General features: G+C 29.1%; 2 protein-coding genes across 2 annotated transcripts; one reads left to right on the top strand and one right to left on the bottom strand.

Moving 5' to 3' along the window:
• Window positions 1-654: 654 nt before the first annotated feature.
• On the bottom strand, window positions 655-10,094 carry QWRF7 (QWRF motif protein (DUF566)). Its single transcript, XM_088495179.1, has 5 exons — window positions 9,552-10,094; window positions 8,105-8,341; window positions 2,119-2,208; window positions 1,718-1,825; window positions 655-790 (listed from the first exon to the last, which is right to left on the bottom strand). The coding sequence occupies exons 1-5, from the start codon at window positions 10,092-10,094 to the stop codon at window positions 704-706; spliced, it is 1,065 nt and encodes a 354-aa protein (XP_088351305.1). The 3' UTR covers window positions 655-703.
• Window positions 4,214-7,100, top strand: LOC107621979 (uncharacterized). The gene is made up of 3 exons (XM_016323927.3): window positions 4,214-4,355; window positions 4,448-4,502; window positions 6,215-7,100. The coding sequence occupies exon 3, from the start codon at window positions 6,215-6,217 to the stop codon at window positions 6,650-6,652; it is 438 nt and encodes a 145-aa protein (XP_016179413.1). The 5' UTR covers window positions 4,214-4,355; window positions 4,448-4,502; the 3' UTR covers window positions 6,653-7,100.
• Window positions 10,095-13,222: the final 3,128 nt, after the last annotated feature.

Genomic DNA, 13,222 nt, shown 5'->3' with positions numbered 1-13,222 from the left:
GAAAATGAGGAGTTATTATAAAATTATAGCGGACCATTTAAAAAATTCAAATCAGATTTGGATGTTAAAAATTTGAAAATCAGACTTATATGTATCATTTATTAAAATTAAAAAAATTTAAAGATCGAATTTATGCTTGTGTTTTTTTTCTAAATAAAAAATTAGAAGATTAATATGTGTTATAAATTTTTTATTATTTAAATTATAAATTTAAGAGTCAGATTTATATATTCATAAAATCTTATCATGAAATATAACTCTCAACTTTCTTATTTTCATAAAAAAAAATAAAAAATAAACCTACCCATGAGTCCATAACATTCGATAACACATTATGTTTGTCCTAGCATCTTAGCGGGTACTATTTGTTCATTAAACTCAATGTTATTGGTTATTTTTAATATAACATAATAACCAAAAAATTATAGTTTAGTGAGTAAAAAATATATAAAAATTAATTTTAAAGGACTTCTATATATATATAGTAATAATTATTATAAAGTTATATGAGAAAAAAATAAAAAACTAAAATTAAAATTAAATTATTCCAATTATATTTAAATATAGAAGATGTAAATGATGATGTTAAAATATATATATATATATATATATATATATTTATTTATTATGTAACTTCTCGTAAAATATTACATGCAAAAAGGCAAAATGATAGCCTAGTGAATGAAACCTTGATGTATCAAGTTTACATGATTTTTAAATTTTCCCAAATGCCAATATTGGGCTCCATCATTTTTTGCATAAGATGCACTTGAATGCTTTTCTCTTTCTCCTGTAAGAATATTGAAAAGGACAAAAAAGGGGAAAAAACTTAAATTGGAGATAAATAAATAAATCAGTTTTGTTATTAGAAAAATAATTTTTTTAATTACTAATTAGTCAACAAAATAGAATATGTGAAAGGTTAAAAGAGGAAAGTTTTTTTTTTTTTTAAAAAACTATTAATTGATTATTGCATTGATTGAAGAAAATTAATTCTCAATTTTTCCTAAATAGTTTGTCATAGATTAACCTACCATATACCTAAAGGAAAATAGAAGAGAAATTTGGTGCACAATTTTCTTTCTTAAAATATCTATTATTAGGTATAATCTATTAAAATATATATACTCAGTAATGTCTAAAATTTAACACATGACTTATTAGTTTGATCATAAGATATTTACCATCTAATTAACTAACATCGTATTTGCTATTATTACACACATTTAATTAATAAAAAATATCATCCAAATACAATTTAGAAAATGCTCCCTTCACTCTTCGTTTAGAAATTGTTTACTCTATATGCCCTATTTTACTTTTGTGTAGAAGTATGATTTGCAATTAAAAATTATCCTGCGAAATGATAAGACTATGTTTTGTATTTTTATTTTTTATTTTTATTTTTAAAATTTTTTATTTTTTAAATTTTATAAAAAAAAAAACAGAAGGTAAAAATAAAAAAAAAATTTATTATTTTTACTGTTTATTTTATAAAATCTAAAAAACAAAAAATAGTAAAAATAAAAGCAAAAAATAAAAAACGCAAATCAAACGCACCTAATAATTTAACAATGCTTAGAAAAATGCTAATGCTATTAATCTGGTGCTTTAATTTCGTAAGCAATATGCATTTAAATAGATCCTTTTTATTTGGTTTTTTTAATGGGGATTTAGTTATTGAAATTAAAAATAACTAAAGGTGGTTTAGGCTTACCATTAAAGTAGTAATCATTGGAACTACCTCCATAAGATCCTGTAAGTACTCTTCTTCCTGTTTTGATGTTGTAATTAGTTCCGTAACTTGATAAAGAATTCGTTCAACCTGCTAAATTCACAATAATTCTATGATTAATCCTTCTATGTAACAAAATTTTATTATTATTTATGCACTCATGTACTATATATAATGGCAAATAATGAAAATGTTTTAGTGCACAAATTTTTGCTCCTAAATAACTTTCGTTATACATGTTTGTAAAAGAAATATATTTTAAAAATTTTAAGATTTGAGCTAAAAAAACTCTTAATTATAGTTTTAAATGTACATTTATTATTATTATTATTATTATTATTATTATTATTATTATTATTATACTAAAAAAAGAAGAATTGAACCTGAGCTTGGAATTTCATGATCAATGGTTCAACGTGGTCCATTACGTCAATGGCAGTGTTCAAAACTTCAGAGACAGACACAGTGTCAACCTGTAAAGAATATGTAATTAAAAAAGTATTGGGAGTCCACATTTTTTAATTATTAAATCAAAGAACAATTGAATATTTAAAGAAAATTCAAAATTAAAAATAATAAATTCATGCAAAATTCAAATAAAAAAATTTAAAAATAAAACAAAATAAAACTAACTTAGAATTTAGAAATTAGAATTTAGGATTTATAATTTAAGATGGTTGGATGGAATGGCCAAAAGTGGCTAGCCATGGTGACCGGAGTAATAGTTATTAGTGAATGATAAATTATAGTGCTAGAAAAAAATTAAAAGAGTAATTTTAAAAATATTATTTTTATTTTTGTTTGTTTTATTGAGTCTTTTTGTCTAATTCAATTATTATTGGTTGAAAATATACAATTAAATAAAAAAAGATATACTATATATATAATTATTTAGACATTTACAAGTTTTATTATACATTTTGATCTTATAGGATGCTCAATTTTATCTCGCTAAAGTCTAGTTATAAATTTATAATGAAATACTTAAACTCCTAACTAATTTAAATATAGAGACATAAACTCATAATAAATTATAAAGTATGACAAGTATCTCTAAATTTCAAATCATTATATCTGCTATTGTAATGGTTGTTGGTCTTAGTTGGTAGTAGCCTTAGTTTCTTGCTTCTTCTTCTTCTCCTTCTCCTTCTTATTATGTTGCAGAGATTTTATTTGATGACATGTACAAGAAAGGGTTGGTCTCTAATGGTAATACTTTCACCACTTTAATTGATGGACAATAATTTTTGGATAATGATCAATCAAGGTATTAGGTCGGACTTGATCACGTACAATGCACTGATCAATGACCTTTGTAAAGATTTGTGATTTGAAGAAAGTTAAAAAATTTGTGCATACAATGAGTGGGAGAGGTTTAAAATCTAACAAGATCACGTTCACAATACTAATAGTTGAATATTGTAAAGATGGGACATAAAATTTATATTGAAAATCAAGAAGAGAATGATTGAAAGGGATTGAAGTTAATGAGTTAGTTTTTATTACGCTCATATCAAGACCTTGCAAAAAAAAAAAAGGAGGAGCAAGGAATTGAGGCTGCCACTACCAACCAGTGCAGCAAATACAATGACTTGTTGAAATTTGGATATTTGTCCTACTTTATAGTTCACTATGAGTGTGTTTATGTTTAAATTAATTAGGAATTTAAGTATTTCTTAACATTTTTTTCAAGGTTTAATTGTCCTATTTTATTGCAATGTATTGCTGACACGATAAGAAAACCTACAATGATTTCTTGACACGTCATTATTATGAGTCATAATATCATTTTCCAATCAATGTAGAGCAGAATAGGAGTTAGCAAAATGTTTTCCGACTCAACCTAGTCGGGTAAGGTTGTCAACCCGATCCGCAGCGAATAGGATATGATGTGGGTAAGGTTCTTGTGCGGATCGGGTAGGATGTGGGTTGAATCTGAAACCCGCACCCTACCCGACCTCTCACTAAATATAAAAAATCTTTAGCCATTAAAAAAAGATTATTAATTAATAATTTAATTTTTTTTTTATATAAAAATCAGTCCTATTTTAAATTATTATCAAATTATATAATAATGTTACATATTTTTTATAATTTGTGGGTAGGATTAGATACTTACAGGTTAAAAATTAGGATTGAACTTAATTCGCAAATAAAATAAAGTTGAATTTATATAAAAAATTTAATTCGCAAATAAAATTAGGGTTGAATTCAATCCTTAAGCTACTCTATCTTTGTCACTTCTATATTTATCATAATAGATCTTCTCAATTTTTTTAACAATTGAAGGAATAAAGTGTGATCTTTTACCATTAATTTTATAAGTGAGATTAAGAATAAATATAAAAGAGAACGATAAAAAATTAGAGATCACACTTTACACTCTCAATTTGTTTTACCAATTAAGAAGATCCATTCCCCTATATTTACTAGCATCCTTGGTCTCATTTAACTTCAGTAATTATTTACAGATTTATCTTCTTCCTCTGAAAGCGACCAAAATAACCTCCAAAAATTCATGAAAAACCACTTTTGTGTACAAATCACCATGGGTTTCACGATGCTCCTCTCACTTCCATGAAAGAAAAATACACATCACCTCTTCTCTCCTTTCGCTCACGTGAGTTTCTCCTTTGACTCCTTGAAATTTCACTTCAAGAATAAAGGATCTTGTAGTTGAACTAGCTAAATATTGTTACAATTTCTTTGTAGGAATTCTTGCAAGTTTAAGGTACTTTGATCAAGTTCCAAGCCATTGGTACTGAAGGTAGGGGTTGACTGGAAGTTAATTGCATCATTTGTGTTCAAAGCTCTAATTAGGGTTCTATTTGGGATTTTATGTAATTTTGTGGTTGCATGTTGAAATTGATGTTGCATGCGTTATTGTGTATGTGATTGTAGTTGTATTTGTGAGTCATTGATGGCATTGGAGCTTGCTTAGTTGTAATTGCATGTTTGAACGCTAACATCCCGCATTAACACATCAGTGGCTGACTCCATGGCTTGAACATGTGACCTTCAGGTCATACAGAGACAACTTAACCGTTGCTCTAAGGCTTCTCTTCGAAACCTGACCAAGTAAATAGTCACAAAATAGGTCATGGCTAATTGACCTAAACCTTGTCCTAACCTAAGAGGGGAACTTAAACCCAAAATACAAGTTATTATGTCATGAAATTCTAATTAGGCCCAGTCTGGCTAAAGAGCTTAATTAAGCTCTTTTTGAAAAAATAGCTTAAGTAATAAATGGTTATATTAAGAGTATCTTATAAATAAGTTATTTTGCATTTGGATTTTTAATTCTAAAAGTGCTTATTTTATAGAAATGTGATAAAAAGTAATAGTATTACGAGAGAAGTCATTTTTTTTAATTTCTCTATAAACTCCTAAATATCTTCTTAGAAAGTTGTAATTTGATTTTGAAAATTGTACCAAACATTAATACTACTACTTTTCATAAGTTGAAAGCTCGAAAAAAATTACTTTTAAAGCTTTCCAAACGGGCTCTTAATCAGGTTTAGAACCTTGAACTAAGTAAATATCTCCTAACACACTAATGATATCACAATGGTCTATATGGACCATAAAAGGGGCCAAAGTGGTCCATTAGTCAAGACACATTAAAACACATCCGAAACACTTGAAACTTAGAGCAATAAGGGCCAAGAAACCATATGATGGCAGAATTACCTTTTTACCCCTATGATGGAAAAATTGCTTAAAAAGTGAAGGATAAAAAGGGGATAATCCTTAGTCCCCTGTTCAATCCTAACAAGGTTTGGCATAACTATTAAGGTCTCCAAAAGTATCAAAAGGTTATGACAGAAGATTTATGAAAATATGCTTTTGAATATTCTGAGTTTATGACTTAATTTCTAATGAGTGTTAGAGCCAAAAATCATGATGATGCCACTGAAGGTTCTAAGATGTGAAAACTAAAAGATGAATGATTAAGGGAACTTTGGTTTATGCTTAACTGTGCTGATTGGTGGGCAGCATATTATAAGGTCGGGCTGGTGAAATGATTAGCACTAATGAGGACTGTGTCATTGACCTGCTCATAGTGGGGACAAAAGTTTCCACCTCGCTCACACTTGGCTATCATGGTGGCTTTTGGCCATAAACAAAAATGAGCTCATGACTTAAACGACAAGGAATACACCATCTGTTTGCATTCCTTGTGTGATATTTTACTTAAAATGTGATTGGGAACGTGTATGTGCTTGTTTGATGAATGGTTGTTAAGGCCACAATAATGTAAAGTGTTTTCTTAAAAGACATCTGTTTCAGTCAATCCCTTGGTAATATACAAAACCTAGTTTAATTAGATTATTCATGGTAAAAAGCTCCTTGAATGAATCTTTGGAAGCAAATGGAGATGGTAATGATGACATGATATAATCATAGCACCACTTATTACTCCTATAGAGATTTTATATTAGATTCTTACCCTGTGGTTGTTTTTCATGTTATTCTTAGATGGGCTCGATGATCACAATCACTGAGTTTCCCGATGGCATGTGGCACTACGATCCTGTATCCGGATCTTTCATGATGGGTCCTTTTGTAACCCATTCTTATTTCTTTAATCATCCATTTGCCATACCTCTTATGAGCCCCCTGTTCAATCCATTGAACCCTTTTGGTGATGGCATCGGATTCCCAGTGCCGATAGTAGTTCCGATGGGACCGCCTCCTCCTGGGTTTGGACCACAGCCCCCTCCTGGATTTGGAGGTCCTGCCCCTGAAGTTGGGCAGCAGCCACCTGCTTCTGTGCCTGAGCAGCCTCCACCTGCTGATGATGACCAAATTGCGCCCGACGCCGATGGGCATATCTCTAGTCCGGAGAGTGGTTTATCTAATATTACTGGTTCAAGTGCTGATGACTATGGGCAGGTCCCCAGTCCACTTCACTAAAGACTGGTTGATGCAAACTTTTTGGTTACTGATGCAGGATAGGATAGTGGCGCTGTTTTCCCTCTGCCTTCACTTTCCATGGGCTTAGGTCTTATCTTTTGAATAGCCCATCTTGGAGGGAATAGGACGTTATTCTACTTCATATAGCCGAAGTCCGAAGTCCTGCATAGGGTCTGCTGCTGCGTTGGTCGGACGGCGAAATCTAACTGATATTTTGGGTAATTCTACATATAATGCTATACTAATGAATTTGTGGTACTCTATATAGCTATGGTGTGTATGCTTCCTTATAATGGCGCTGAGACAACATTGTGATTTGTAGTGCAGATGATGTTGTTGAAACTTATATGACATCTCAGTTATATTATGGTATAGGTGTGGCATGTCTAATTGTCTTGTATGATGCTTATGATACTACTTCGTAATGATGTTTTTATGTTATCTTGTATAGGAGGTTCTCTACTTTGGAATAAAATGCTTACGGGGAATGCTAGGGGATAATAACTTTATTGAACAATATGAACAATCACCAATCAAATAAAAATACATTACACTTTCAAATTAACCCTCTAAATTTTAATATTAAAATAATCATTTGTACACTAGTAAAATGAACATCCGATGTATTTATTGTTTATATTTGTTTAATATTTTCATTATTTACCTATACTTTTCCAATGCTTATATCCAAACAAACATGTTTTCTTCTTTTATTTTTGCTGTCTTTCAACTTCTTTACTACTCAATTAAAGAGGTATTTCCTCTAAAATCTTAACCAAACAAGCCCAATTTTCATTAAATGTTTTGCAATCTTTGTGTGTGTAGGACTGACTATTCTAAATTAGAAATACTAAAATATAAAAGTATCGGGCAAGCAAAATACTTTATGAACACTAAAAATTAATTGCGAAATTAAGTGTTATATATATATATATTTAATAAAATAATTAGTTATTAGAATAAGTGTTTCACTGTAAAAATAATCAATGTGTTATTTCATAGCAAAATAATCAAATTTGTTTATAACAAGATAATCAAGGTTTTTTTAATAAAGAAAAAGGATCTTCTAAAACGAAGTGAATTAAAGTGTTAATAATCTAATAGTAATTAGACTTTTATTTTTTTATTTTATCAATTTTTTTTTTCAATTTAAAGGATTTTTTTTTTTGGTGACTAATTTAAAGGATTTTGATTCGTTATTGAGGTGACAACTCTTTTGAATATTGTCTTTTAGGGGGTCTTGCATCCCTTCAGATTCGGGTATTGCTTGTTCCTATCTTTCCTTTTATTACGAGCTTGTTTAAATAAGTTGATAGTTGAGAGCTGTTAGATGAAAATTTAGTCAAATCAGTCAAATAATCTAACGGCTCTCAGTTATCAAATTCACGTGAAGTCAACTGCACCTGAGTTTTCGTCTAAAATAAATAAATAAAGAGTCAATAAGGTATGTACCTTAAGATAGTTAGACAAAGGCAATGTATTGGATAGTGCTACCAACTTCCTCTCCAATCTCCCAACTGATTCTTGATTTCTTCTCTCCAATTTTGCCCATTCATTAAGAAAGGGAAGTTGCGGAATCACTATTTGATAAAGCTTGATCAAATGTTTGACATTTTGTAATTCAGTTTTCTTTTCTATTATCGCCTTTCTTATCCGGAGAGTTCGAAGCCATACAGAAAAGAGTTGCATCTGAAATTAATAGGAAAACAACTAAGAAGCATCACTTGTTTGATAGGATTATTGAAACAAAATTATGAAGCAAATCTCATCTAATTAATATCGAATATCGACTATGCTATTTGTACACTAAAATCATCCACCAGTATAAAATATATGTTGAAATATAAATACACATTAAAAATAAATTAAACTATATATGTATTTATACACAAATACATTAATAGTTGATTTTAATAATTAATTTTAGTGTACAAATACTATTTTTGAATAAATACATAGAAGTTGATATCTAAGGTTGAAATCCACTTAACACCGATTAAGTTTATGTCTTAGCAAATTGTACCATCTTATAGCTTTTATATATTATTATTTTCATTACTCCAAATATCCTATCACTTAAGGATCAATATTTTTTAAAGTAAAAAAATTGGTAAATTAGTAAAATAAAAAATTAATCTATCTTAAATTAAGATAGCGTGTCACATCTTTTATGAAAATTATAAAATTAATAGTAATTAATCTTTTATTTTATTAGTTTATTAATTTTTTCATTTTAAGTTTTCTTATTCAATTATATGTCTAATTTCAACCGAAATTATTCAATAATTTCTCAATTTCTAGTATCAACGTAAAATAATTTTTATGAAAAATGTTAGAAAGTCAGCATTTTTAATGGGAAAAGAAAATAGAAAGTTGACTAATATTGGTTTAAATATAATATACAGATGTAAGAAAAAAAATATTGATTATTGAATAGTTTATTATATTTAGTAATAGAAATGACAATAGATTTTCAAATCAAAGTACACAATCATTCACTATAATATCTAGTTAGTTATTTTTGAAAAATGTAGTAAATTTGTAAATTTCTTTAATTTTTTTTCTTACAAGTAAAAATATAGTAAAATTAGTAAAATATGAATGATTCATATAGAATAGTATTTGGAGGAGAAGATAAACTGTGAATGAATGCGAAACTCTAAATTTTAACGAGATATGCACAAAATAAAACAAAGTCTAAACACTAAACTACAAGCTCATATGCATAATTACTATTCACTATCACTATAATATTATTCACTGTCAAAATAATTTTACAATAATGATAAAAAAAATTATTAACACTAACTAATTAAAAGTTAAATGATATATTTATACTAATTTTTTTTAAAAGGCTAATTAATGTGTCAATATTGGTGATTTAGAAGTTAGAACAAACCTCGGCTACAGTTTTGATACGAGCCATGGCAAATTGAGCTCTAGCATTGATAAACCGCCACTGTAGAAGCCTGTTATGCAAAATTTTAAACCTATGGTATCCTTCTTCTTCAATTGGCGAAGATTTTCTTTGCTTCAAATAATTCAACACCTTGCTGGTCACGCTTCGCCTGCCGCCGCCGCCACCATTGGCTTTTGCCGGCGACTCAGACACATTTGCGATAAATTGGGATCCAAGAGATGACCTTCCCGGCGACATCGCCCACGCAGAAGGCACCTTCTTCATCATGCCTGGTGACGTGGCACCCGAGCTACTTTGCGCTGTTCTTGACGATCTTGATGATGTTGACTTTGAACGGTTATTGCCGCTGATAAATCTTTCGCTACTCGAGCTGACCGACGACCTCCGTGAAGATCTGTCGTTGGCCGTTATGGCTATGGCTGGCGCGCTTCCACTTCTGCTCCGGACAAGCTGCGGTGCCGCCATAACTTGGCTACGGTGAGAAGGAAGAGTGCCACGTACGTCACGGAAAGTGTTATCCATTGAAGAGATATATACTATGTATTTCGCGCGGTTTACCGTTATAACGGTCACATATATATATATATATATATATAATATATAGTAAGGCTGCAAGCTTCAAATAAGTCAAGTCAGCTCATGAGTCAGCTCAAGTTCGACTTATTAATAGCTCGATAAGCTAGCTGAGCTCGAGCTAGTGAGCCGAACTTGAGTTTGGATTTGAGCTCATAAATTAAATAAGGCGAGTTTGAGCTCAGCTCATTAGCACGTGAGCTGGCTCGATTATATATAATATTAAAAGTATAGATTAAATGTATATAAGATATGCGTATTAATATAAAAAATTTATAATTGATAGATAGGTAATATATTAAATTTATTTTTTAAAATATTTTTTAATATATATAAGTTATATTTTATTGATATAGAATTATAGATTATGTTTCTATTATTTGAGCCAACTCGTAAGTTTTCGTTACGTCGAACTTGAGTTTACGAAATATGTTCGATTGTTAATAAGTCGAACCGTGAGTCAAGCTTAATTTTTGTGAGTCGAACTTGAGTGTTTGATCTAGTTCGACTCAACTCGACTCACTTTCAGCTCTAATATATAGTCCTTACTCAAATTAAAATGTTAAAAATATCTTTTAGCGAAGAATCTTATATTAAAAATATATTTTATTTGTTTAATTATATTTAAAAAAATAATATTTTTATAATATATCAAAATTAAATTCTACCTATAATTTATTGTTCAATAATAAAAAACAAACATCTTTATACAAAGACAATTATAAATTTTTTATACTAATATATATCGATGAGCGAGAGACTTTCACTTTTGACTTTTGTTGTTGGAAGCACGTTGATGAGGAAACAAGAAAGTTGGGTACATGCACTGCACACGTTTGCCCATATAAAAATGAAACAAAATTAAGGGTTGTTGGCGTAAATTATAATTCTTGATGTATTAATTAAACGATAAGTTATTATTGGGTATTTATAATAAAGTTATTTTAGTATATGTGATACAAATTAATTAAAAAATAATTTTTAATTTTTTTTTCAAAATATTTAATAATGATTTATGAAAAAGGTCGGAATCAAATGTACTAATAAATATAGAGAAGTGTTAGAGGACCAGCAGATTATGTGATTTGTAGTTTTAGTTAGTCATCAATAATATTTTTAATGGTGTAAGATTATATCTAATAATATAAGATTACTCAATTTTTTTAATGGTTAAGTACTGACCAGAATTTAATAAAAGTGTTAGTCCCCTAAACTTCCTCATAAATATATTGTACAAAGAATATTAGGTTATAAACTATTTGTGTGATGTCAACTAATTTTACTTTTATTAATTTTATGTATTTAGTAAATAAAAAGAATAATTAATAGGCGCAATAGATTCTATATAAAAATATTTATAAATAATATTAAATATGATAAATATATAATTATAAATATTAAATTAAATAAAATAATTTTAATTTATTATTTTCTCACAATAATCCTAGTGTCATTGATATAATAATAATAATAATAATAATAATAATAATAATAATAATAATAAAAAAAAAAAAAAAAATTAGCATAAACTACATTTAGATCCACACAATATACAAAAAGCTAATGATACAAATTTTTTATATAACTAAAATAATAATAGAAAAATTTTGAGTTTTGTAGTTAATTATAGAATAATCTATATAGCTCTTAAAACAAATATAATAAATTTATAGTATATTACACTGATAATAATATAATAAAAACTAATTCAATCAATCTATACTATATATATATAATATTGAATTATTTGTTTAAGTAATATTTTTAACTCTTAAAATAAAGAAGTATATCATAATAAATTCTGTATAATAATAAGATCTAATTCTATCAATCTATATTATATATATTATAATAAGATCTGCATAACAATATGATTTTTTATTTTTCCAAATGCCAATATATATATATGATGGATCAATGCCAATATTGTGCTCCCTTTTTCGCATAAGAGATAAGACACACTTGAATGTTTTTCTCCTCCTCCTGTATGAATATGGAAAGGGAAAAATAAGTTAGAGATAAATCAATTTTATTAGAAAATTTATTATTTTTTAAATAATAATTAGTCAACAAAATAGAGAAGAATGTAAAAAGTTAAAAGAGAAAAAAAATAAAAAATAAGAATTAATTGATTATTGATTGAAAAAAGTTAATTCTCAAAATTTTTACTTTGAATAAAAGATCTCCTATGAAACAATAATAGATTAATAGTTTAATAGTGCTTAGAAAAATGATAATGCTATCAATTTGGTACTTATACTTAAACATAGAAATTATTTTTGGATAATAATCGATTTCAATAGACAATAATAAAGAGTAGATTGTCAATCCCTGCTCTTTATTTGTTTTTGTTCTTGGATTTAATTATAAAAATTAAAAATAACTAAAAGTTGTTTAGGCTTACCATTAAAGTAGTAATCATTGGAACTACCTCCATAAGATCTTGTAAGTACTGTTCTTCCTGTTTTGATGTGGTAATTATTTCTGTAACTAAATAAAGAATTCGTTCAACCTGCTAATTAACATTAATCCTATGATTAGTATGTCATTCTGTGTAAGAATAAACTTTATAATTTTATGGGATAAATACGATTTTGGTCCCTCACGTTGAGGGTCAGAATCGAAATCGTTCCTCGTGTATATTTTGATTTAAAATCATCCTTAACGTGTTTTTTGTATTAAAATCGTCCTTTTAAATTTTTTTGGACAAAAATGTCCTTCACTACCACCATTACCTTTACCTCCATCACCACCAACACCTTTACTCCCACCACCACCTTTACCTCCACCACCAAGAAAAACAATATCAATAAAATCAACATCATCATCATCATCAACACCCACTGCCACTCCACCACCACCAACGCCGTCGCCGTCCCCTCCCCGCTTTCCCCTTCCCCCTCCCCCTCCCCCTCCGCCTCCCCCTTCCCCCCACCCCTACCCCCACTCCGCGTCCCCTCCCCCTCACTGCCTCCCCCTTCCCCCACCCCGCATCCCCTCCCCCTCCCCGCCTCCCCCTTCCCCCCACCCAGCGTCCCCACCCGTCCCCTCCCCCTCCCCGTCTCCCCCTTCCCCCT

The sequence above is a fragment of the Arachis ipaensis genome, chromosome B10, assembly GCF_059453495.1.
Source record: "Arachis ipaensis isolate K30076 ecotype BB chromosome B10, ASM5945349v1, whole genome shotgun sequence".
NCBI classification, from domain to species: domain Eukaryota; kingdom Viridiplantae; phylum Streptophyta; class Magnoliopsida; order Fabales; family Fabaceae; genus Arachis; species Arachis ipaensis.
This window is presented reverse-complemented; position numbering and strand designations above follow the sequence as displayed.